The 26,846-nt window shown below is 44.3% G+C and overlaps 2 protein-coding genes across 2 annotated transcripts in view; both read right to left on the bottom strand.

The window, feature by feature from the left end:
• Positions 1-26,846, bottom strand: part of LOC309550683 (uncharacterized protein) — a 3,164,715-nt gene that overhangs the window by 2,129,078 nt on the left and 1,008,791 nt on the right. The window lies entirely within an intron of this gene.
• LOC309550034 (uncharacterized protein) lies at positions 21,957-24,199 on the bottom strand (the record flags this gene model as incomplete). The annotated part of the gene is made up of 2 exons (XM_082250503.1): positions 21,957-23,018; positions 24,181-24,199. 2 exons carry the CDS (start codon positions 24,197-24,199, stop codon positions 22,006-22,008), a joined length of 1,032 nt encoding a protein of 343 aa, XP_082106629.1. The 3' UTR covers positions 21,957-22,005.

Below are 26,846 nucleotides of genomic sequence, written 5' to 3'. Positions count from 1 at the left end.
ATCCTGTACTCCTCGGGTCCTCCTTCCCTCCCAGGATACCTGTGACTGACTGACTTGGCAACTTGAGCACAGGGGGAGTCAAGGAGGTATCCAGGGATGTCTGCCCTGAACAAAAAAAAAAAGACTGTCTGAAAATAACCAATTGGGGATGTATGCTCCGCTCCAGTGCCGGTGATTGCAAGATGCAGGAAACACAAGAACCGAAGGGGCAGCCTAGGGTGACCTTTTTAAAACTTGCGTGTGCTTGTGTTTCCTGCAGGAGGTGGAGCATATCTCTCATATGACCATCCTGGGGGATGACTGGGGAAATCTAGCTTATACCCCTTAGACCAGGCAGCTACGTCTATGATTCACCCGGAGTCTAGATTGCAAGTTGTAACCCAATTTAGGTACTTGGGTGTGAAGGTTCAATTAACTTTAGCTTGATCTATTGCCAATAATGTGTGTCCATTGATAACCCAGTTGCAGCTTCAAGGCAGTGGATGGACCTGCCATTAGACCTAATGGGCAGGGTCAATGTTCTTAAAATGATTTATTTTCCTAAACTGTTGTATGTTCTAGCCAATTCTCCTTGTAAAATACCCAAATCAATATTTAAACAAATGGATACTATTTGCATGGCATTTCTATGGCAACATCTCCCTCCTAGAATAGCGCTTGAGGACCTGAGGTTGCCAAACTATTCAGCGGGACTTGCCCTCCCTAACTTTTTTTTGTACGATTTGGCCTCTCAATTGGTGCACATTCATATTTGGCTGCATCCCTCCTCAGCTAATGCCTGTACTACCACTGAAGTGGCAATTGCCTCCTCATTAGAGAACCTTCATAGCCACTGTACAATATGAAAGGTGATGTTACGCCAAATAAATAGAAACCTAACATGTTATGCTTTAAAATGGTGTGGAATGGCGCCAAACTACGGTACTTAAAGGTCTCTATAGGCGACACATTAAAAATTTCTACAGGTTACCAGTTTAGAGTTACAGAGGAGGTCTAGTGCTAGAATTATTGCTCTTATTCACATCTTCGCGGCAATACCTCCCATGTGTGGTGCGAACACTGTTTACATATGCATGATCAACTTACTTATGCATTTGCTTCTGCACACAAGCAATAAGAGATAGAATAAGGGATAGGGGGCGCTTTAAAAAAAAAAAAATCATCATTAATGCCATTGGGAGGAATTGTGCCCCATCATTAATGCCATTGGGGGGAATTGTGCCCCATCATTAATGCCATTGGGAGGAATTGTGCCCCATCATTAATGCCATCGGGAGGAATTGTGCCCCATCATTAATGCCATCGGGAGGAATTGTGCCCCTTCATTAATGCCATCGGGAGGAATTGTGCCCCATCATTAATACCATCGGGAGGAATTGTGCCCCATTAATAATACGATCAGGAGAAATTGTTACATAGTTACATAGTAGGTGAGGTTGAATAAAGACAATAGTCCATCCAGTTCAACCTGTGTAGGTGTGTGTGGCTGTAATCATCTCATATAGCCCTGAATGTTCTGATCCTTGAGATGTACGTCTAATAGTCTTTTGAAAGCCACCATACTACCCGCAGAAACCACCTCTTGTGGTAAAGAATTCCACAATCTTGTAGCCCTAACAGTAAAGAACCCCCCACGTTGCCTGAGGTTAAAACGCTTCTCCTCTAATCGCATTGTATGCCCCCGAGTCCTCATGCAATCCCTTTGACTGAACAGCTTTTTATCTAAGCTGAGATCCCCATTGAGATATTTAAAAATTGCTATCATGTCCCCCCTCAGGCGTCTCTTCTCCAGGGAGAATAAATCAAGCGATTGCAGATGCTCTTCATAATTAATGTCCTCCAATCCCCTAATTAGTTTAGTTGCCCTTCTCTGTACTCTCTCCAGCTCCAACACATCCCTCCTGAGGACTGGCGACCAGAACTGGACAGAATACTCCAGATGCGGTCGGACCAGAGTTTTATAAAGTGGAAGGATTATAGTTTTATCTCTGGAATACATCCCTTTCTTTATGCATGCTAATATTCTGCTTGTTTTGGCAGCTGCCGCTTGACATTGCATGCTATTACCTAGTCTATCATCAACCAAGACTCCCAGATCTTTCTCCATTTTTGATTCCCCCAAAGGCTCCCCCCCTAACGTGTATTGTGCTTTTAGGTTTCTAGTCCCAAAGTGCAAAACCTTACACTTCTCCACATTAAACCTCATTTGCCATGTCGTTGCCCACTCTTTTTTTTGTCCAGGTCATTCTGTAGGATATCTGCTTCATGCTGTGCAGTTATTGCCCTGCCTAATTTTGTGTCATCTGCAAAAACTGATATCGAACTACTGATCCCGTCCTCAATGCTGTTTATGAATAAATTGAACAAGGTTGGTCCCAGGACTGAGCCCTGGGGGACCCCGCTTACCACCTCAGACCAGTCTGAGTATGCGCTGTTTATTACCACCCTTTGGACACTCCCTTTTAGCCAGTTCCGTATCCAAGAGCAAACCCTGCTGTCGATACCTGCAGACCTTATTTTATAAATTAAGCGCTTATGGGGAACTGTATCAAACATCTTAGCGAAATCTAAGAACACCACATCTACTGGTCTGCCCCTATCTAGCACACAGCTCACCTCCTCGTAGAATGCTAAGAGATTGGTTTGACAAGAACGCCCATTTGTAAACCCGTGCTGATTACTGCTGATGATGTTGTTGTCTTTAGCAAACTCTACGATATAGTCCCTTATCATCCCCTCCAGAGGTTTACATACTACTGATGTCAAACTGACAGGCCTACAATTTCCCGGGATATGCCTCTGGCCCTTTTTGAATATTGGAATCACGTTAGCTTTCCTCCAATCCCCTGGTACATCTCCTGTCCTAATACTGTCAGCAAAGATCAGGAACAGTGGTCTAGATATAACCTTACTGAGTTCCTTGAGTACTCTCGGATGTACGCCATCCGGGCCTGGTGATTTGTTTGTGTTAAGTTTATTCAGCCTTTCCCTGATTTCACCCTCTGTAAGCCATAGTGGCAAGTCCTGTGTATTACTACTAACCATACAGTCGTGGTCAGTGTACCCCTCCGTTTCCTGTGTAAAGACTGACGAGAAAAAAAGCATTCAGCACGGTTGCTTTTTCAGTGTCCTCTGTAACCATCCTCCCATCATCGTTAATTATGTGTGCTATATGCTCTGCCCTAGTTTTTTTGCTGTTGATATATTTAAAGAATTTCTATTTTTTTACTATCCTCTGCTATTTGTCTCTCAAAGTTTATTTTAGCCATCTTGAGTTCGTGTTTACTTTTCTTATTTGCCTCCTTGAAATTGTGCCCCATCATTAATGCCATTGGGAGAAATTGTGCCCCATCATTAATGCCACTGACGGGAAACTGTGCCCCATCATTGGTGTCACTGGGAGGAATTGCAAATTCTGGATGGACCCTATGCACTCTGCTATATACCTTTTCCACAAACTATGCAATGAAAGCTGGACAAAAGCAAGCAAAGGTCCGCATCTGGCCTCCAGGCTGTAGTTTGGAGACCACTGCCATAAAGTGTAAAGTGCAAGGTTTAAGACTACATAATGTGCAATATAAATCATATAGTGTAATGGTCAGGACTTGTGATAATGGTTTTCAGTAATCAGTGGTAGTCTAAATGTTTACTTAATTGGGACAAGTTGCAGAGGTCCCACACTGCTGCCTCCTATCTCCTGAGACGGCACTCAGTGACTTGGGTCTGAGACTATACAGACATATCCCTCCACCCGGCACAACCAGCAGACAACAGAGTAAGTAATCCTGGGAGAATTTCTCTGTCAGAGGTTTTAGTAGACCCGGGCATGGGGAAAGAGGACCCAAGACACATGTCCCAGCTGCCGAAACCCAGAATCTACACAAATCCAGTCTAGCTTCATAATTTGTGTCTGCAGCACAGAGAAGGAAGATTATCCGAGAGAAATACAGGAATACAGGACGGGGAACACAGCTCAGGAAAGTGACCAGGGTATTACAGGCTGATATCACCGAGGCCTTACCCTACTCTGGACCAATCAGTGAGCAGTATGGGTGGAGGAATGTATTTAGTGTTAATGACCCACCTGTGCTGATCTCTGTAGGAGTGTCCTCCTCTATAAATGTCCCCGTTATTCCATCCTCCTCCATAGATTGCTGATCATCTCTCACATACCTCTCTTCTTCTACTTTAAACTCAACTTTTATATCTATTGAATCTTCACCCTAAACCAAGGAAATTAGAAAATATCATCTGTAAAACATAAGCTTTAACATTGTTACATCATATAAAAAATCCACATATGATTTCACAATAAGTCCATATTCCAGATGTTCCCTTCCAAAAACCTTGTATTGGTGAGGAATGGTGTAACCTTCCTGTGTGGAATCCCGGGAATACAGAGGATGGGGACATCTGTCTGGTGGGTTCCCATTACTGGATCCATCTGTAGGAAACACACACACTGACTGAATACATTGTTTCTATGTGTTTATCAGATGATGGGGGATCTAGGTGGACCCTCCATACTTCTCTCTCCTTTACAATAAAGTCTCCTCTTACCCGGTGATGTGAGGGGCGGCTGATTCTCCATCATGACATCCTTGTAGAGATCCTTGTGTCCTTCTAAATACTCCCACTCCTTCATGGAGAAATAGACAGTGACATCCTGACACCTTATAGGAACCTGACACACACAATGATACAGTCACCATCCAGACACATCCCTTGTCTGTTACTGGATAATGTCCCAGAATTCCCAGCACCGCTCACCTCTCCTGTCAGCAGCTCCATCATCTTCTTGGTGACTTCTAGAATCTTCTGCATGTTGTGTCTCTCAGGTTTTAGGGAGTCACATGGAGGCACTGTGATGGTCATATGATCACCTGACTTTACAGGAGGAAATCTCTGTATTGAGGAACCAATAGGAATATCATGTTAGAATCCCAGAATCCTCCTCACCTCTCTGGTCAGGTCTGTGTTTTATTAATAGAGATAAGAGTGATGTCATGTGACCTCCCAGAATCCTCCTCACCTCTCCGGTCAGGTCTGTGTTTTATTAATAGAGATTAGAGTGATGTCATGTGACCTCCCAGAATCCTCCTCACCTCTCCGGTCAGGTCTGCGTTTTATTAATAGAGATAAGAGTGATGTCATGTGACCTCCCAGAATCCTCCTCACCTCACCGGTCAGGTCTGTGTTTTATTAATAGAGATAAGAGTGATATCATGTGACCTCCCAGAATCCTCCTCACCTCTCCGGTCAGCAGATAGAGGATCTCCAGGATGAGGTTTAGTATCTTCTCAGTCATGTGACTCCGGTCCTCCTCCATCCTCATTGATGTGGTCATTTGAGCTTTACAGGTTTTCTGTAGATAGAGAATTATCTGGACTGTATTGGTTGTACAATATTAGGATGGGGATGTAAGGGGTTAACCCTTTGGCTGTCAGAACCGTTTTTGCGTCTTATGCACATAAATATAAAAAAAAACATTTTAGGCCTGAAGATAACACAAACCCCCAAACATTATATATTTTCTGAAAGCAGACACCCTAGAGAAAAAAATATAGTGGTAGTTCTAATTTTTTTTGTGTCACACGATATTACCCTAAAGGTCTAGGAAACGCAAACATTCCCCAATAAAAAAAAAAAAAAATGTAAAAATCAAATTTCTTCATTCTTTCAGGCCAATTTGTATTCTGGTACATATTTTTAGTAAAAAAAAAATCCCAATAAGCGTATTTTGATTGGTTTGCACAAACGTTATCGCCTCTATAAACTAGGGGAAAGATTTGTCATTTTTATTTATTTTTTACTAGTAATGGCGGGGATCAATGATTTTTAGCGGGACTGCGACATTGTGTAATATTCCGGTACCTTTGGTACCCTAAATTACACTTTCCACAAGTGTATGCGCCCCACCATTTACTTTTGGAAAGGTGCGCATACACCTTTAAGACTGGAGCTGTCATCACCCAGCGCCGGACTAGATGGCTATTTAAAGCGCCGGTTCTCACTCACATGTGTTCGTTCAAACACCCTTATCTGGATGCTAACCTTGCTTGAAGCTTCCATGCTTGCAAGCTTACTTCGCTGACGGAACCTCGCTGCGCTGATCCCTGTATCCCGCTACTGGATCATCCGCCTCTCCTGAACCACTCTTCGGCTGTATCGCTAATAGTGCTAAGTACCCCGCAGGGGAATTCTCTATAAACTTATACTAAGCTTACACTATCTAGCTCTGCATAGTAAAGACTGTTTATCACATCTGCATAACTAGATTGCTAGCTCTTGAGACTACTGCTACTTTTCTGCACTGGGTTGATCTCTTTTGTATGTCCACCTGCTATTCTATCATCTGCTATCATACAACATTGCTAAACCTTCCTGCATCCATCTGCTACTGTCTCACCTTCAAGTGTCTATCACCTACCACCTCCACTCAACCTATCCCTCAACCTTCATCATTGTGTTACCACATACATAAAGTCACTCTAGGAACCAGCTTGCTAATTGTGTGTATTTACTGGCTGAAATAAGACCTTCCACACATGATGAGTCATTGAGGTTGGGAATGGTATCTCAGCATATCTCTTACATGACTACTGACGTGGAACTATTTCTGCAGCTGAAAATCCACACCATATAAGAAACGCAGGTGCGTTACACATTGCGGCAGACAGATCGGACCCCTAACTGACATCTTTGACACTTTTAGGGGAGCCCAGTGACATTACTACAGTTTTCCGTGCTAAAAATATGCACTGTTACTGTAATGACACTGGCAGGGAAGGGGTTAACACCAGGGGAGATCAAAGGGTTAAATGTGAGCCTAAGGGGTGTTTTCTAACTGTGAAGGAGATGGGCTTATGGAATCAACACAGGGACCTGTGATCCTAAATAGGAGGATCACAGGAGCCCTGTATTGATTCCTGAGAGAACAATGGTCTGCTGTGTTTACAACAATCATCATCATCATCATTTATCATCATTAGTCATTTAGGTCAACATTGGATCATTCAGAGATCCTCACTGAATTTCTGGAGAGAGTTTGCTGCACTGAAAGTAAAGGGGCTGAATAATTTTGCACGCCCGATTTTTCAGTTTTTTATTTGTTAACAAAGTTTGAAATATCCAATAAATTTCGCTCCACTTCATGATTGTTGTTGTTGATTCTTCACAAAAAATTACAGTTTTATATCTTTATGTTTGAAACCTGAAATGTGGCAAAAGGTCGCAAAGTTCAAGGGGGCCGAATACTTTTGCAAGGCACTGTATATAAGTCAGAAGCTACAGTATTTGTAGTAGCTAACTTATTTTTTTTCTGCAGGAGCCTGGAGTTCCTCTTTAACTTTTGTTTTTTTCATCACATAGGGGACTAAAATGATTTTTTAGGTGGCAGGTTCTCTTTAATGAGACATGCAGAGTCTAAAAGACCCTGCATGTCCCCTTTGGTTCCACAATGTTTTTCAATGCAGATCAGATTGCAAAACATTACTTCCTGGCTAAAAAATGGGAGACTCCCTCCTTAATCCCTCAAGGGGGGAGGTAAGGTCGGGAGACAATATGGGGGTTAATTAATGTCAGGCATAAATCCACACACATCTAAATTTAACAAGATAATCTTTATTAGTACAACATCGTTTTAAAAAAATAGACACAATGTCACAATATACATTATTTCTAAAAAGGGGGGAATTGTTTCCCCTTATATGTATCTAACTAAAATAGTCAGGTACGTGCAGTGAAGGTTATACAGGATCAGTGGGTTAACAGGATCAACGAGTTTCACCCTCCCAAGGGGCTTCTTCAGGATCCAGGTACAGAATTAACACCACTTGGTTGATCAGAAAGAACAATAACCAACAGACAGATCTCCAATCGATATCCATATATCGTGTAATAGTGGTCAAGAATAATGCAGCATCATAATGAGGACAAACCACACTGTGCCAGACTAATATATGCCCTCCTTTTATGAGAAGCCGAAGCAGAGGAGAAGATAAGATAAATCTTCCCACTAGTCTCCAAAGTCACCAAGGATGTGTATACCACCATTAACAGTGAAATCCCCCAGTCTATGGGCAAAAATATCTATGGGGTATCCTTTGACAACACCCCCCAAAAAAGTCACATATCCACCCAGGAAAGATGTCAGACCATCCACTTTAGCAGTCAGTCAAGTACATCTTAGATCCCTATTACAACGCCGACAGACACAGCTCACCTACTAGCCAGGATTACTTCCCGGCCAAACTAGTCGGGGACACGGACAGGCTGGCCTGGACGTGACGTCATAGACGTCGGTTTCCGGGTCACAGTAAGAAGACAGACGTCCGCTATCCTCCCTCCCCTCCACCCACCATGTCGCTCCCAGGTCCGCAGATTGGCAAGCAGAGCGCGGAATACACAACGGCGTGCGGCGCCACGGGGGGGGGGGGGAATCGCGCCGGTACCAGGGGTGTGTGAGCAACCTGGCCGCAGCGCAGTCGCCTAAATACTTTTACCTGACAGGTAGCAGTCTGCCTGTCAGCTGCAGACACAACCCCGGTGGCTGCAGCCAACAGATTTGTGTGTGAAACCCCCCGCTCTCAGGTCTGTATGGCGTGCAGACCTGGCAGCAAAAGGGGTTAATAGTCGGGATTAGGGATCGACCAATATCGGCTGATATTTTGAACATTTAAAGTTTTGCAAAATAAACACAATTTTCTACACAAATCTGTTACTGAACCCTTTGCTGGGTGATTGGCTGGCATCCTGTGGTGGGTGGCTGGCTGGCACCCTGTGTGGTGGGTGGCTGGCTGGCACCCTGTGTGGTGGGTGGCTGGCTGGCACCCTGTGTGGTGGGTGGCTGGCTAGCTGGTACAGGCAATACCTGTGGCTGGCTGGCTGGTACAGGCCTGTGGGTGTGTGGGTGGCTGGCTGGCACTGGACAGCTGTGGGTGGGTGTATGTATGTGGCAGGTGTGTTAAACACACTGTGTGCACTGTACACTCACTGTCCCGAGACTCCCCGACTCCAGATGAGGCTGCGGGAGGCGGCCTAAAAAGGCAGAAGCTGTCCCAGTGCGAGGAGGCGCATTGGGCAACATACGCAATGACATCACGACAATATTGGCAATATCGGTATCCTCCGGGGTCGATTCCAATATATCGGGGAAAGTGCATATCGGCCCTCGATATATCGACCTTGCCGATAATTGGTCAATCCCTACTCGGGATGCCCCCAGTAGGAATTGGCACATGTGTAGGGAGCGGCTGCCCTCTAGTGTTTGTATTTATAACAGCTGTTATTTGCAGAGTTACCAAAGCTATAATACATGCTAAGATTGAAGTCACACTACAATGTACGCTTCCTCTCAATGGTGGGCATGAGTATCAAAGAACTTCAAAATCTTGTATAATAGGACTATAGTATAAAGGAGGATAATAAACAGTCATTCCAGGACTGAAGGCTCAGCCTCTCTGGATGGTATCTGCCCCCGTAGTGTCCCGTGACTACGTATATAAAAAGGTGACTAATAATGTGGATAAAAGATGTCACAGTGACTATGGAGGAAGAGGACGGACATGACGGGGGGGGGGGGGGTTACTGGGTGTAAATAGAAAATAAGATCTTATTACCTCCTCTGCTGTCACTTACAGCAATGTCTCCTCTCTACATCTTCCCAACTCACCTCTCACCTGAAACTATTTATACATGACATCACTTCCTGTCTGTATTCCATAGAGACTTCCTGTCTGAGTAGAAGTGAGATCACCACCTTGTGGAGCTCAGAGGAACTGCAGCCCCGAGAAACATCTCATAGTGTGGACACGGCCTTGAGCTGTGTGTGTATGTACTGTATATCCTTATAGATGGGTCATCTCCACTCCCATCGATAACACACTGAGTAGCTGCACGCTGCACACCAATACAATGCACTGATTGGCTGCACACCAGGAGAACACACTGATTGGCTGCACACCAGGGGAACACACTGATTACCTGCACACAAGGGGAACACACGGATTACCTGCACACCAGGAGAACACACGGATTACCTGCACACTGCTCACCAGGAGAACACACTGATTGGCTGCACACTGCACACCAGGAGAACACACTGATTAGCTGCACACTGCACACCAGGGGAAGACACTGATTAGCTGCACACTGCACACCAGGGGAACTCACTGATTACCTGCACACTGCACACCAGGAGAACACACTGATTAGCTGCACACCAGGGGAACACACTGATTAGCTGGACACTGCACACCAAGACAATGCACCAATTGACTGCACACTGCACACCAGGAGAACAAACTGATTACCTGCACACTGCACACCAGGGGAACACATTGATTAGCTGCACATTGCACACCAAGACAATGCATTGATTGGCTGCACACTGCACAACAGGAGAATACACTGATTACCTGCACACTGCACACCACACAACAGAAAGGTACAGGAGTAAAGCCCCGTACACACATACCGATTGTCGGCCGTAAATATTCGGCCGACGACCGATTGGCCGATTGTAGGCTTGTTAGTATCATGCTTCCGACAGCGCATTTTCGGCCGAACAGAATCTGTCGTGCAGGCATTAAAATTTTTGTTGGCCAACACCAGAGCGGCCGATTGTTCGCCAGTCAGTACAGATTTCGGGCCGACAGACAGCAGATTAGCAAGACTGGGCATGCTCAGAAAAGAAAAAAGACAAGGAAAGTTAACCATCACATGACATCACTTCTGCAGTCGGCTGTTGTTGGCCGACAAAATTCGTGTGCAGTCTTTTGCAGTTTTCAACAGACACAAAAGCCCTGGACAAAAGACGGCCGATCGTTCGGCCGACGATCGGTACGTGTGTATGAGGCTTAAGAATACAGAATAGTGTCCATTGGTTTTGGCCATTAGTAGATCGTTTGTTAGTTTTAGGAGAGCAGTTCCTGTGGAGTGTTGAGGCCGAAATCCAGACTGAAGTGGATCAAGAAGGCTATTCTCAGCAAGGTGGCTGCTCAGTTGGTTGTAGACCAGACATTCAAGGAGTTTGGATAAAAAGGTTCCTTGTATACCCTTAGGTGATCAGTTCCTTATAGTCTTACCTACCTGTTCAGTGTTCCCTCTATGCCCCAGGTGATCAGTACTCAGAGTGTCCCCTATACATAGTGCAGCAGTTTTAGTCTCCCTGCTATCTCCATAGGTTCTCTCCAGTATATAGTGATCCCCAGGTGATCAGTCCCCTATAATGTCGCCTGTGCAGGGTGTCCCCCCTACAGACTGAACTCCACGCTGTACTCCTTGCAATGTCGAGGTAAATAGATCGCCTCCAGTATGTGAAAGGCGGTATCCACTACACATGTTCCCGGATCACAGCGACTCCTCTCCAGCCAATGAAAAGGTCTGGAGGTGTTATGACTATACACTTCTGAAGAAACCACCCTGATGATGAAACGCATCAAGCTGGGGCCCACATTGCAACGAGCCTGGTTGTAGGTGAAACGGATGCCGTTACTTGGCGGGTCCAGCTTACATTGCTGCCACTGCAGAACGAGGCGATGTGCATGTCAGCTTGACGCGTTTTTTCATAGAATTGACGTCATCGGAAGCCAGCTTTTATGACGAAACGGGGGGCCCAGGGCGAGTTCACCAGCTTCCCCCCCTGCTATACCAGTGGATACATGTGGAAGTCTCTCCCCGTTTATATCCCTGGGTGTGCTGATGTACTCATTCTGTCCTATTTGCTCCTTGCTGCTCCTTAGTCAAGATTCTTCTCCAAATTGTAACGTTGTCAGAATCTTTCCAAGCCAGCCTAGTCCAGCCTGGAGGCAGAGCCCCCCACACCCAGGTGTTCCCTCCTATGCCATTGACAGTCTCCTCAGTTCTCCATCTTCCACCGACTCCCCTGCTGGCATGGCTCCTCCATATATAAGGGCTGACCTAGCCACCCTGCCAGAGCATTCTGCCTGGGGATTGGCCAGGTTTCCTCAATTATGCAGATCAGTCCTCCTCACCTCAATTACCAACTTCTAGAAGTTTCTCCAAACTTTCAGATCCAGGGGAATGTTCCAGAGACCTGCATTTGTAAGTCATCTAGCCTGACCTGCAGAAAATCTTGACCCAATTTCAGAATCCCAAACTAACCAGAAGTCATACATAAACTTGCCTGTACTAATCTAGTACCACACTAGAAGGTGCTACATAAGATTGCAGTCAAAGCACAAGGAAACAGTAGAAGTAGAAATCAAACTGGTCAGGGAAACTACTTGTCTGAAATGTGGAGATGTAGTAGTTATTAATTTGTGTACGATACAATACACAGTTTGTTACATTATTATAAGAATGTATTGTAGAAAAGATCACAACATAGAAAACGGGGGAAAAGAAGAAAATAAACCCGGATATTAAGGTGACATTTATGTACGAGGAACACATTAACAATTACCACCATTTTATTCTCCAGGGCCCCTGCTGTCACAAAATATATGTTTGGGGGTCTTAAGGCGCAAAATGTGCTTTTTAACATGCATGCAAAACCAGCTCTAGCAGTGAAAGTGTTCATGGGAACTACATGGAATCACTCTCCTATAGTCACGCTCTAAACATTAGAGCTCCCTCTAGCTACAGCCTGGTAATACCATTGATAGGAGGTCTATTTATTTAGCTGCTACATACTTCTCATCTATAACTAAGGCTCCATTCACACTTGTGCAACTTGTCATGCAACCTTGGACATTAAAGTCGCATGACAAGTCTTTTTCCAATGATAACTATTCATATATACACGTCTTAAAGTTGCAGTGACTTCATGCAGTACTTTGGTCCGGCTTTCATGCAACTGGACTCTCTCCAGCTCCAACACATCCCTCCATGTCCTCAGGAGGGATGTGTTGGAGCTGGAGAGAGTCCAGAGAAGGGCAACTAAACTAATTAGGGGATTGGAGGACTTTAATTATGAAGAGCGTCTGCAATCGCTCGATTTATTCTCCCTGGAGAAGAGACGTCTGAGGGGGGACATGATAGCAATTTATAAATATCTTAATGGGGATCTCAGCTTAGAAAAAAGCTGTTCATTCGAAGGGATTGCATGAGGACTCGGGTGCATACAATGCGATTAGAGGAGAAGCGTTTTAACCTCAGGCAACGTGGGAGGTTCTTTACTGTTCGGGCTAAAAGATTGTGGAATTCTCTACCACAAGAGGTGGTTTCTGCGGGAAGTATGGTGGCTTTCAAAAGACTCTTAGACTTACATCTCAAGGATCAGGACATTAAGGGCTATGTGAGATGATTACAGCCACACACACCTACACAGGTTGAACTGGATGGACTATTGTCTTTATTCAACCTCACCTACTATGTAACTATGTAACTATGTAACTTGAGGGCCAAAGACTTCAATGTTAACCCTCAAAAGTTGCAATAAAGTCGTTGTCACGCCTTCAGCATTAGCTTCTTATGTTGTTTTATTAATTATTCAATGTGCTAATGGTATGTAAGAGTAAATTGTAATATAGCCATGTAGTAGCTCTTTTGTATACTTATAGTTCTACAGATTAATTGCTTGAAAGCCACCATATCTTCCTATCTTCCTAGTGGACTAGACCAGGGATCTCCAAACTACGGCCCTCCAGCTGTTGCAAAACTACACGTCCCATGAGGCATTGTAAAACTCTGACATTCACAGATATGACTGGGCATGATGGGAATTGTAGTTCCTGAACAACTGGAGGGCCATAGTTTGGAGACCCTTGTACCAGTGATGGTGAACCTTGGCACCATGGATGATTTGGAACTACATTTCCCATGATGCTCAACTAAACTGCATGAGCATCATAGGAAATGTGCACTGCTCAAAAAAATTAAAGGAACACTTTGAAAACACATCAGATCTCAATAGGGAAAAAATATCATGCTGGATATCTATACTGGTATGGACTGGGTAATGTGTTAGGATCTATACTGGTATGGACTGGGTAATGTGTTAGGATCTATACTGGTATGGACTGGGTAATGTGTTAGGATCTATACTGGTATGGACTGGGTGATGTGTTAGGATCTATACCGGTATGGACTGGGTAATGTGTTAGGATCTATACTGATATGGACTGGGTAATGTGTTAGGATCTATACTGGTATGGACTGGGTAATGTGTTAGGATCTATACTGGTATGGACTGGGTAATGTGTTAGGATCTATACTGCTATGGACTGGGTAATGTGTTAGCATCTATACTGGTATGGACTGGGTAATGTGCTAGGAACTATACTGGTATGGACTGGGTAATGTGTTAGGATCTATACTGGTATGGACTGGGTAATGTGTTAGGATCTATACTGGTATGGACTGGGTAATGTGTTAGGATCTATACTGGTATGGACTGGGTAATGTGTTAGGATCTATACTGGTATGGACTGGGCAATGTGTTAGGATCTATACTGGCATGGACTGGGCAATGTGTTAGGAACTATACTGGTATGGACTGGGTAATGTGTTAGGATCTATACTGGTATGGACTGGGTAATGTGTTAGGATCTATACTAGTATGGACTGGGTAATGTGTTAGGATATATACTGGTATGGACTGGGAAATGTGTTAGGATCTATACTGGTATGGACTGGGTAATGTGTTAGGATCTATACTGGTATGGACTGGGTAATGTGTTAGGATCTATACTGGTATGGACTGGGTAATGTGTTAGGATCTATACTGGTATGGACTGGGTAATGTATTAGGATATATACTGCTATGGACTGGGTAATGTGTTAGGATCTATACCGGTATGGACTGGGTAATGTGTTAGGATCTATACTGGTATGGACTGGGTAATGTGTTAGGAACTATACTGGTATAGACTGGGTAATGTGTTAGGATCTATACTAGTATGGACTGGGTAATGTGTTAGGATCTATACTGGTATGGACTGGGTAATATGTTAGGATCTATACTGGCATGGACTGGGCAATGTGTTAGGATCTATACTGGTATGGACTGGGTAATGTGTTAGGATCTATACTGGTATGGACTGGGTAATGTGTTTGGATCTATACTGGTATGGACTGGGTAATGTATTAGGATCTATACTGGTATGGACTGGGTAATGTGTTTGGATCTATACTGGTATGGACTGGGTAATGTGCTAGGAACTATACTGGCATGGACTGGGTAATGTGTTAGGATCTATACTGGTATGGACTGGGTAATGTATTAGGATCTATACTGGTATGGACTGGGTAATGTGTTAGGATCTATACTGGTATGGACTGGGTAATGTGTTAGGATCTATACTGGTATGGACTGGGCAATGTGTTAGGATCTATACTGGCATGGACTGGGCAATGTGTTAGGAACTATACTGGTATGGACTGGGTAATGTGTTAGGATATATACTGGCATGGACTGGGCAATGTGTTAGGATCTATACTGGTATGGACTGGGTAATGTATTAGGATCTATACTGGTATGGACTGGGTAATGTATTAGGATCTATACTGGTATGGACTGGGTAATGTGTTTGGATCTATACTGGTATGGACTGGGTACTGTGCTAGGAACTATACTGGCATGGACTGGGTAATGTGTTAGGATCTATACTGGTATGGACTGGGTAATGTGTTAGGATCTATACTGGTATGGACTGGGTAATGTGTTAGGATCTATACTGGTATGGACTAGGCAATGTGTTAGGATCTATACTGGCATGGACTGGGCAATGTGTTAGGAACTATACTGGTATGGACTGGGTAATGTGTTAGGATATATACTGGCATGGACTGGGCAATGTGTTAGGATCTATACTGGTATGGACTGGGTAATGTATTAGGATATATACTGCTATGGACTGGGTAATGTGTTAGGATCTATACTGGTATGGACTGGGTAATGTGTTAGGATCTATACTGGTATGGACTGGGTAATGTGTTAGGAACTATACTGGTATGGACTGGGTAATGTGTTAGGATCTATACTAGTATGGACTGGGTAATGTGTTAGGATCTATACTGGTATGGACTGGGTAATATGTTAAGGTCTATACTGGCATGGACTGGGCAATGTGTTAGGATCTATACTGGTATGGACTGGGTAATGTGTTAGGATCTATACTGGTATGGACTGGGTAATGTGTTAGGATCTATACTGCTATAGACTGGGTAATGTGTTTGGATCTATACTGGTATGGACTGGGTAATGTGCTAGGAACTATACTGGCATGGACTGGGTAATGTGTTAGGATCTATACTGGTATGGACTGGGTAATGTATTAGGATCTATACTGGTATGGACTGGGTAATGTGTTTGGATCTATACTGGTATGGACTGGGTAATGTGCTAGGAACTATACTGGCATGGACTGGGTAATGTGTTAGGATCTATACTGGTATGGACTGGGTAATGTATTAGGATCTATACTGGTATGGACTGGGTAATGTGTTAGGATCTATACTGGTATGGACTGGGTAATGTGTTAGGATGTATACTGGTATGGACTGGGCAATGTGTTAGGATCTATACTGGCATGGACTGGGCAATGTGTTAGGAACTATACTGGTATGGACTGGGTAATGTGTTAGGATCTATACTGGTATGGACTGGGTAATGTGTTAGGATCTATACTAGTATGGACTGGGTAATGTGTTAGGAACTATACTGGTATGGACTGGGTAATGTGTTAGGAACTATACTGGTATGGACTGGGTAATGTGTTAGGATCTATACTGGTATGGACTGGGTAATGTGTTAGGATCTATACTAGTATGGACTGGGTAATGTGTTAGGATCTATACTGTTATGGACTGGGTAATATGTTAGGATCTATACTGGCATGGACTGGGCAATGTGTTAGGATCTATACTGGTATGGACTGGGTAATGTGTTAGGATCTATACTGCTATGGACTGGGTAATGTGTTAGGATCTATACTGGTATGGACTGGGCAATGTGTTAGGATCTATACTGGCATGGACTGGGCAATGTGTTAGGATCTATACTGGTATGGACTGGGTATGGACTGGGCAATGTGTTAGGATCTATACTGGTATGGACTGGGTATGGACTGGGCAATGTGTTAGGATCTATACTGGTATGGACTGGGTAATGTGTTAGGATCTATACTGGTATGGACTGGGTAATGTGTTAGGAAGGAAAGGATGCCACATTGTTTGATGGAAATGAAAATTATCACCCTACAGAGGGCTGAATTCAAAGACACCCCGAAAATCAAAGTGAAAAAATGTATGAAGCAGGCTAGTCCATTTTGCTAAAATTTCTTTGAAGCAACTCCAAATGGTACTCAGTAGTGTGTATGGCCCCCACGTGCTTGTATGCATGCCTGACAATATCGTGGCATGCTCGTAATGAGACGACAGATGGTGTCCTGGATTTTTTCCTCCCAGATCTGGACCAGGGCATCACTGAGCTCCTGAACAGACTGAGGTGCAGCCTGGTGGCATCAGATGGACCGAAACATAATGTCCCAGAGGTGTTCTATTGGATTTAGATCAGGCAAGCCATTCAATGGTATCAATTCCTTCATCCTCCAGGAACTGGCTGCATACTCTTGGCACATGAGGCCGGGCATTGTCGTGCACCAAGAGGAACCCAGGACCCACTGCACCAGCGTAGGGTCTGACAATAGGTCCAATGATTTCATCCCGATACCTAATGGCAGTCAGGGTGCCATTGTCTAGCCTGTAGAGGCTTCTGCATCCCTCCATGGATATGCCTCTCCAGACCATCACTGATCCACCACCCAACCGGTCATGCTGAACAATGTTACAGGCAGCATAACGTTCTCCATGGCTTCTCCAGACCCTTTCATGTCTGTCACATGTGCTCAGGGTGATCCTGCTCTCATCTGTGAAAAGCACAGGGTGCCAGTGGCGGACCCGCAAATTCTGGTGTTCAATGGCAAATGTCAATCAAGCTCCACGGTGCCGGGCAGTGAGCACAGGGCCCACTAGAGGACATCAAGCCCTCAGGCCACCCTCATGCAGTCTGTTTCTGATTGTTTGGTCAGAGACATTCACACCAGTGTCCTGCTGGAGGTCATTTTGTAGGGCTCTGGCAGGGCTCATCCTGTTCCTCCTTGCACAAAGGAGCAGATACCGGCCCTGCTGATGGGTTAAGGGCCTTCTACAGCCCTGTCCAGCACTCCTAGAGTAACTGCCTGTCTCGTGAAATCTCCATGCTCTTGAAACTGTGCTGGGAGACACAGCAAACCTGGCAGTGGCACGTATTGATGTGCCATCCTGGAGGATTTGGACTGCCTGTGCAACCTCTATAGGGTCCAGGTATCGCCTCATGCTACCAGTAGTGACACTGACCCTAGCCAAATGCAAAACAGTCATAAAAGATGTAGTAGGGAAATAAAATGTCAATGACCTCCACCTGTAAAACCATTCCTGTTTTGGAGGGCGTCTCATTGTTGCCCATCTAGTGTACCTGTTGTTCATTTCATTACAAGGAAAGCAGCTTAAACTGATTAACAACCCCCTCTGCTACTTAACAGACCAGATCAATATACCAGGAGTTTGATTGACTTGATGCTATATGCTGATTAAAAAGTGTTACTTTCATTTTTTTGAGCAGTGTAGTTTCAAAACATCTGGGGTGCCAAGGTTCACCATCACTGGACTAGACCATGAGGTCTTAGAGACAGCCCCCCGTAGCCATCTTATTTTCAATCATGCATCTTCTCCAGAGGACACCACATCTTCTCAGCTTCAATTTTATCGTCAGCCTAATGGAATCATCACTGATATGAGTATAACTCCTTTCCCTAGTTAGATTAGCGTGTTAGGACTGTATATTTTGTATATTGTATACACTGATGGAATGTTATTTATTTTATTTTATAGTTTTATACGTTGAAAAAAGGATCCAGCGTCTGCCTCAATGGGTTGTTAACCACTTGCTGACCTGCCGCCGCAGTTATATGGCGGCAAGTTCCCGTGAATCGCCGTACCTTTTTAGCGGTCCGTGGGAGCGATCCTGGGGCGAACGACCACTCGCCAGTGGGGAAGTCGATCCACGGGGCCAGCAGTCACGATTGTCACCGGGCAGCCACGATCGCTACCCGTGAAGAGAGAACAGTGGTCTGCTGTTGTAAACACAGCAGACCGTTGTTCTCTCTGGAATCAATACAGAGTTCCTCCTATTTAGGAACACAGGTCTCAGTATTGATTTCACAAGCCCATCCCCCTCACAGTTAGAAAGCACCCCCTAGGCTCACATTTAACCCTTTGATCGCCCCTGGTGTTAACCCCTTCCCTGCCAGCAACATTATTACAGTAACAGTGCATATTTTTAGCACTAACTGTAGTAATGTCACTGGTACCCCAAAAGTGTCAAAAATGTCCGGTGTCCGATCTGTCTGCCGCAATGTCGAAGTCCCACTATAAATCGCAGATCACTGCCATTACTAGTAAAAAAATTAAATAAATAAAAATGACATAAATCTTTCCTCTAGTTTCTAGACGCGATAACTTTTGAGCAAACCAATCAAAATATGCTTATTGGGATTTTTCTTTTTTGCCAAAAATATGTATCAGAATACAAATTGACCTAAAATTATGAAAAAAATTAGATTTTTTTTTATTTTATTTTTTTTTGGGAATGTTAAAGTGAAAAAGTTTTTTTTTTTTTTTTTTTTCAGAATTGTCGCTCTTTTTTTGTTTATAGCGCAAAAAAAAAAAAAAAAAAAAATCGCACAGGTGATCAAAATACCACCAATAGAAATCTCTATTTGTGGGGGGGGAGGACATCAATTTTATTTGGGTACAGCGTCACACGACCGCGCAATTGTCCGTTAAAGTAACGCAGTGCCAAATTGCAAAAAATGGCCTGGTCATTAAGGGGGCAAATCCTTACGGACCAGAAGTGGTTAAGGGAGGAGAGTTAGCTGTCTCTCTAATTATACCTCTGCCACGTGTAATGAGGGCAGAACAGTCGTACCTAAATGTTATATAATTCAACAGTTGTCCGGTGTCAAAGCCCAAGTTCTACTCATCCAAAGTTGCACTCCAAAGTCGACGCAACTTTGGAATCGTACAAGTGTGAATGAAGCGTAAACGTCTCCTGACATTTGAAGGAATCTCTATTCTCCATTTCTGTTCCCTCGACTCCATCTTGTTACTAAAACCCTAGACCTGGGGTCCTCAATAGGAGGAACTCGGGCTGCGTCCGGACCCAGATGCACTTCAATCTGGACCGCAGCTGCCTCCGCATTCTGAAACATATTCACTTTATTTCCACGATTCTCAGCCTGGACCCGAGGGTCCGGAGGAGAAGCCGCCAGCCGCTGCGGAGCCAGCGTGGAACGCAAATGGCGCCGATACAGGAACTGATGTCAGAGACAACGTGATTCGGTGAATGGGCGGTACCGCGTTTCTTCAGACACACAAAGACAGTGCACACTGCATCCCTCTCCCCGACCGTGGTAATCAGGTTATGCATCCTCCTAAAAGTCTGGGAATGGAAAGCCTACTACTTGAAGTGGGTGAGCTGCAAATTCTCTTGATCTCTGGACCATCTTATTCTGCTGCCATTGACATGTGTCCAAAGGAGGGAAAAGTATAGATTTGTGGAAAGGCGTGTACTTGAGAATTCTGCCATTTCTGTAAAGTTTAACCCTCGTTGGTTGCTGATAAAGCTTCTCCCTTTTTCTCAGTATATCCGGGTGGAGTTTTTGGGGCATTTCATGTTACAAACCCTATGTTGCATCTGGAGAGGCCACAGCGGACCTTCACCATGTGTGAAAGAATGCAGACTTGTCCTCTAAACAATGCTGCATGATGTTCAATAAATGGAAAAGAAAATTATCATTGACAATTTTAAATGTGAGCGGTCTTTGACATTCACTTTTCCGGACCTCAGACTGAATGGAAAATTGGTAAGTGGACCTTTCAAGTTTATATTTGAGTACCCCTGCCCTAGACTCAGCCTAATTAAAAAGCCTATCTAAGTAAATGTCCTTGAAAGTTTCCAGGACATTACACTCTGTGGTCAAACTGACCCTTGAAGTAAACTAATTATGCCTTATCTTAATCTTTAGAACAAGTCTGATGTAATGCCAATTATGACTATGCTTTATTTTAATTAACTCATATGCAAGAACGTGACTTGAAGCATGTAATGGTAAACTGCTATTTTTGTATTAACTCTATGTATAATCTACTGGAGCGGGACCTCCCCTTTTAATTTCTTATAAAGCGTTCTTTACTATTTGAATAAAGCCGAGCATTCTGTGACATTGTACCTGCCGTCTCTGTGTGTCATTGAGTGCTACCAGATATCTGAAGGAACTTTGAGGCCTAGGGCCATGCGGTTCTAGATTATTGCCAACAACATTCGTACAAAAATTGCATCGCAATTCATCAGATGAAAGTGAATGCATATTTATTCTGTATGAATGGAGGTTAAAAAAAAAAAAAGAAATGCCTGACATAGTAAGCTAAGGGGTCAATAAGTAGAAAATGTGTTGGTCACGCGTGATAAGCACCTGCCCAGCTGTGATTCATAATTTAATTAACATGGTGATTTCCTATAATAGTCAGCTCCATCTAGTGGTCATAATGAAATATTTTCCCTGGACTATCTTCTTTAGGAAAAATATTAATACGGCATTATGGCCACAGATGGAGCCAATAGTCATAGGAAATCACTGTATGAAATAGAAAATGAACAACATGTGTGATGGCTCAATTTAACAATTTTTTTTTTTGTGAAAGATTACACCACAAAATTTACTCTGTCTGCGAAAGATGATTCTCTTTATTTTGCTACTGCCAACATGGTACAACACTTCATCCATGTCTTTGGTGATCTCTGATCTCCTTATGAAGTATTTCTTACATGATGAAGATCAGCCATGGAGTATATCTGATGTGTATATCAGGATGTGCTTCTTCCCCACATGAGAGCTGTGATGTCCAGCAACATTTATATAGAAGACATTTCCCACACTCAAGGCACTAATACACCTCAAGGGTTGTGTGGGGCCCCTGATGTACAGGAAAACCTGGACTTCACTGAGTAACATTTCCCGCACTAAGAACTAGGAAAGTAACTTCCCCCCTGTTTGCAATCTCTGATGTCTGCAAGATTGAAATTCCCTGAAAAACATTTCCCGTACTCAGGACAGGAATATGGTTTTCACCGATGTGCGACCTCTGATGTGAGACAAGCTCTGATTTTAGTTCAAAACATTTCCCACACCCAGGACAGGAGTAGGGCTTCTGACCTGTGTGCAATTTCTGATGTTTGTTACAATCAGACTTGTATGAAAAGCATTTACTGCACTTAAGACAGGAATACGGCTTTTCCCCCGTGTGCAATCTCTGATGTGTGTAAAGATTGGTTTTCCGTGAAAAACATTTCCCACACTCAGTACAGGAATACGGCTTCTCCCCGGTGTGAGACCTCTGATGTATAACAAGATCTGAGTTGTGTTTAAAAGATTTTCCGCAAACAGAACAGGAATACGGCTTCTCCCCTGTGTGCACTCGCTGATGTTTGTTGAGTACAGACCTGTCTGAAAAACATTTCTTGCACTCAGGACAGGAATACGGCTTCTCCCCCGTGTGAGATCTCTGATGTAGGACAAGTGCAGATTTTTGTACAAAGCATTTGCCGCACTCAGAACAGGAATAGGGCCTCTCCCCCGTGTGAAACCTCAGATGTACAGCAAGTTGTGATTTATTTACAAAAGTTTTCCTACACTCAGGACAGGGATATGGCTTTTCCCCTACCCCTAAGTGAGAACTCTGATGTTTTTGAAGATTGGACTTGAGTGAAAAGCATTTCCCGCACTCAGGGCAAGAATGTGGCTTCTCCCCTGTGTGAGTTATTTTATGCAAATTAAGATAGCTTTGAAATTTGAAACACTTCCCGCACTCAGTACAGGAAAACCTCCTGTCTGTTGGAAGGACGGCACCGTCCCTCACAGTCGGAAGTTCCTTAGGATAAGAGGAATACGATGGTCCGGCGCCGTCCCTCACAGTCTGAGGTTCTTCAGGATAAGAGGAATACGATGGTCCATCTACAATGTGTGGTGCCGGATGGACATTTGAGGTAGCCGGGTTTTCTCCTGGACTATACTGTGTGATGTCTTCATCTTCTACTTTAAAGTCTGGAGACAAAGTGAGACAATCCTCTGAGGTTTTCCTCATCTCCCGTCCATGTACTAAAATAGAAATAAAAAGATTATTACTAGACATCAGCAGATTGGTTCCCCTAAACCAAGACTCCGCCAACATAAGACAGCTTTGTCTCTGAGGATCTTACAATTCCCCCCTCAAGGTAACTAGTAAATGGGTCCTCTGAACCTCTACCAGTTCATTTCTTCATTCATGGACCTTAGTCAGAGAGTGAGGAAACTACAAGAACTGTCTTTTATAGGAGTGACAGTGATGAGGGGATTATAGGATGAGTGCCCCCTCCCCCTCTATCACTCATTGCCATCTTCCCAAAACAAGAAGTCCCGCACTTCCTTACTTAGTCCATGATTTAATCACAAATAACAGCGGGCTGGGCACCACCAGAGGTCAGAGAGTGAGGATGGGGAGAACAACCAAGATGAAGACTGGACTGATCCTGTAGACCACCATCATTGGGTTACTGACTCCTCCCTCATTATCACATTCTGTTTAACCACTTGATGCTTGTAGGATGTCCTTAGGTTTCAGTGGTTATAGTAGGATGATGCCTGCACCTACAGGAATTATCCTGGTATCAATCTTTTCAGCCAGCGATTCTATTTCATTCGGGAGGAATCCGAGTTGCTAATTAGCCACTTGATCTCTTCTGCAGGTGGCAGAAGGCAGTCCCATCTGGTCCAATCACAAAGCACGGGTGAGATGCGGCCCATGGCAATGGCTGCCCTGTCCAGAGATAGAGGAACTGACATCGTTCCCCTCTCTCTGTAACCCTGGAAAACAGGAGCGACAAGTAGTTTGTCACTTCCAGTTCCGCCCCTTTTTTTACCTGGCCACCAGCGGCCATAGAAGCAGCTGATCGGACCGATCTCAGACTAATCGGCTGCATGGGGGCCAGAGAAGAGATTTGGCCTCTAATAGACCCCAAATCTCTCTATAAAGAGGACCTGTCACACGGGATGTTTATCCTTTGTGATAGCAATAAAAAAAATGTTGTATAAAATAATTATAAAAAAAAAAACAAGTGCCCCGTCCCACCGTGCTTACGTGTAAATGCGAAGCCCATATGTTACTCCCACATGCATATGTAAATGGTGATCGCACCGCACATGTGAGGTATTGTCGCAAACGTCAGAGCGAGAGCAATAATTCCAGCAGCAGACCTCCTGTGCAACTCTAAGCTGGAAACCTGTAAAGACATTTAAAGAGTCACCTATGGAGAATTTTAAGCACAGTAGTTTGCCACAATTTCACGGGCAGACGGAATTTTAACCACTTGCCGACCGCTCACATTGCTGCTACTGCAGCAGAGCGGCTCGGCTGGGTCCAGCAACGTATACCTACGTCGGGGGTGCATTCACGGCTCGCAGGGCGCGCGGCTGATCCTGGTATGATTCGGCTCAGAACCGATCAGTCACCAGATGCAGACCAATGATTTTTGGTCTGGATCTGGTGATCAGTTCTGGCCAATGGCATCATGTCCCCAGCCTGTGTAATGTAAACACAGGCAGGGGAAGTGATGTAATTTTCCCTCCTGAAGCCCTTTCATTTCCAGGAGAAGAAAGAGAGACATCTAAAACGCGAGTTCCACCAACAGCACACTAACACCACCTCACATAGGCACATTTGATCCCTTGATCCCCCCCAAACCCCTCACAGTGAACACTGTTATACAGTGGTATACAGATCTTTTACTGATCACTGTATTTAGGGTCACCTGTGAACCTAAATCGCGCTTGCGCTAGGCCTAAATAGGTTTAGGGCACCCGCCATCTATCCCCTAATAAAGTTTTAACCCCTTGATCACCCCCAGTTAACCCCTTCACTCCCTATCACACTATGCACTAAATACAGTATATAGGTAGCTACTGATCACTGTATTTAGTGTCACTTGTGACCCTAATTTTGCGCTTGCGCTAGGCCCAAATAGGGTTAGGGCACCCGCCATGTATCCCCCAATAAACTTTTAACCCCTTGATCTCCCCAGTTAACCCCTTCACTCCCTATCACACAGTGCACTAATATATACAGTATATCAGCTAACTACTGATCACTGTATTAGTGTCATTTGTGACCCCAGTTTGTGCTTGCGCTAGGCCCAAATAGGTTTTGGCCACCCACCATACATCCCCTAAAAAGGTTTAACCCCTTGATCTCCCCCCAGTTAACCCCTTCACTGCCCTGTCACAGTGTTCACTATATACAGTGATTACCGATCACTGTATTAGTGTCACGGGTGACGCTAGTTAGGCTAGTTAGCGTCATGGTCCCACCACACCACCGTTATTTAGCGTCAGTTACAGTCAATTACACTAACACACACACACACCTCCATTACTAGTATAGTGTTTGAACAGATCAATATCTGATCTGATCAGAACTATACTAGCGTCCTCATAGTTTAGTGTTCCCAAAACGCGGTGTTTGCACAATCAGCACCAATTCCTGCCAGCACCTGCGTTTAGCCCTTCCGCCCAGCCCACCCTACCCAGGCAAGTGCAGTAATCAATAGATTACTGTCACTTCCAAAAAACACAACACACGTACCTGACCCCATTCTGGAGTTGTTGAGATGCAAGAACCGGATGTTTCTCGTATGCAGCAGAGTGCCAGTACTAGTGCCGCTCACACTTCTCGTGATCTGGCAAGCACGAGCGACCTAGTACAACCAGCACTGCAGTAAGACTTGGTGATGTGGCGAGTCCCATATGTGCAGTTGAAGCTGGTGCGGTGGCTAGCACGAGTAGTGGCCCGCAGCCACTGCGTATTCGAAGACAGGCCCGTAGAGCCCATAGTGTCCTCCCTGAAGCACTGGCATATCCTAATTGGCAGTCTACAGATTTTACAGCACCCGTACTTTCCCCATTCCCTGCCCAACCCGGATTTCGAGTGGAAACAGCTGGTTTTAATCCCCTTCATTTTTTTGCGCTGTTTTTCACTGAAGATCTTTACAGATCTTTTGTGGATCAAAGTAATTTGTATGCTAGGCAATTTATTACCGCCAATCCAAATTCGCCCCTTGCCAGAGAATTCGGCTGGAAACCTATAACGGTTTCCGAATTTAAGATCTTTCTGGGCCTATCCTTCAACATGGGCATTACAAAAAAGAGTGAATTGCGGTTATATTGGTCCACTGACCCAATTCCACAAATGCGTGTGTTCTCTGCTGCTATGTCAATAGGTTTAATATGAACAAATATTTTGGTTCATGCATTTCAACGACAATGAACTCTGTCGTCCTCAGGGAGACCCTGAATATGATCAGCTCCACAAAATTCGGCCCCTCGTAGACCACTTCAATCAGCGGTTTGCAGCCTTGTTTACCCCTGAACAAGATGTCTGCATTGACGGGTCCCTGATAAAGTTTACTGGCCGCCTTGCTATGAAACAGTATCTCCCCAGCAAGCGTGCCAGATACGGGGTCAAACTGTATAAGCTGTGTGACAGGGCCACAGGCTATACAGTTAGACATTTTATGATCTAGTATTCTATATGGGTGTGCGAGGACCCTACTCCCTATGCCTGCCATGAGCCATATGCATCTTTGTACCGTAAAAGAGGTTGGTCCATTTGAATATCATTTATCATTGTTGTACACTGCTGTACTTTGAAATTATGTTTCTTTTATGTTATTCAGTGTCACTAATTGTTATGTTTTTTCTATATGAAGAATATTTCTATCCATCTGTGGTCCTGATGAAGCTCGCCGCGAA

The sequence above is a fragment of the Pelophylax lessonae genome (genome assembly GCF_965119305.1).
Source record: "Pelophylax lessonae genome assembly, chromosome: 3".
Classification (NCBI taxonomy): Eukaryota; Metazoa; Chordata; class Amphibia; order Anura; family Ranidae; genus Pelophylax; species Pelophylax lessonae.
Note: the sequence above shows the minus strand (reverse complement) of the source record. Positions and strands in the feature narration are given on the sequence as shown.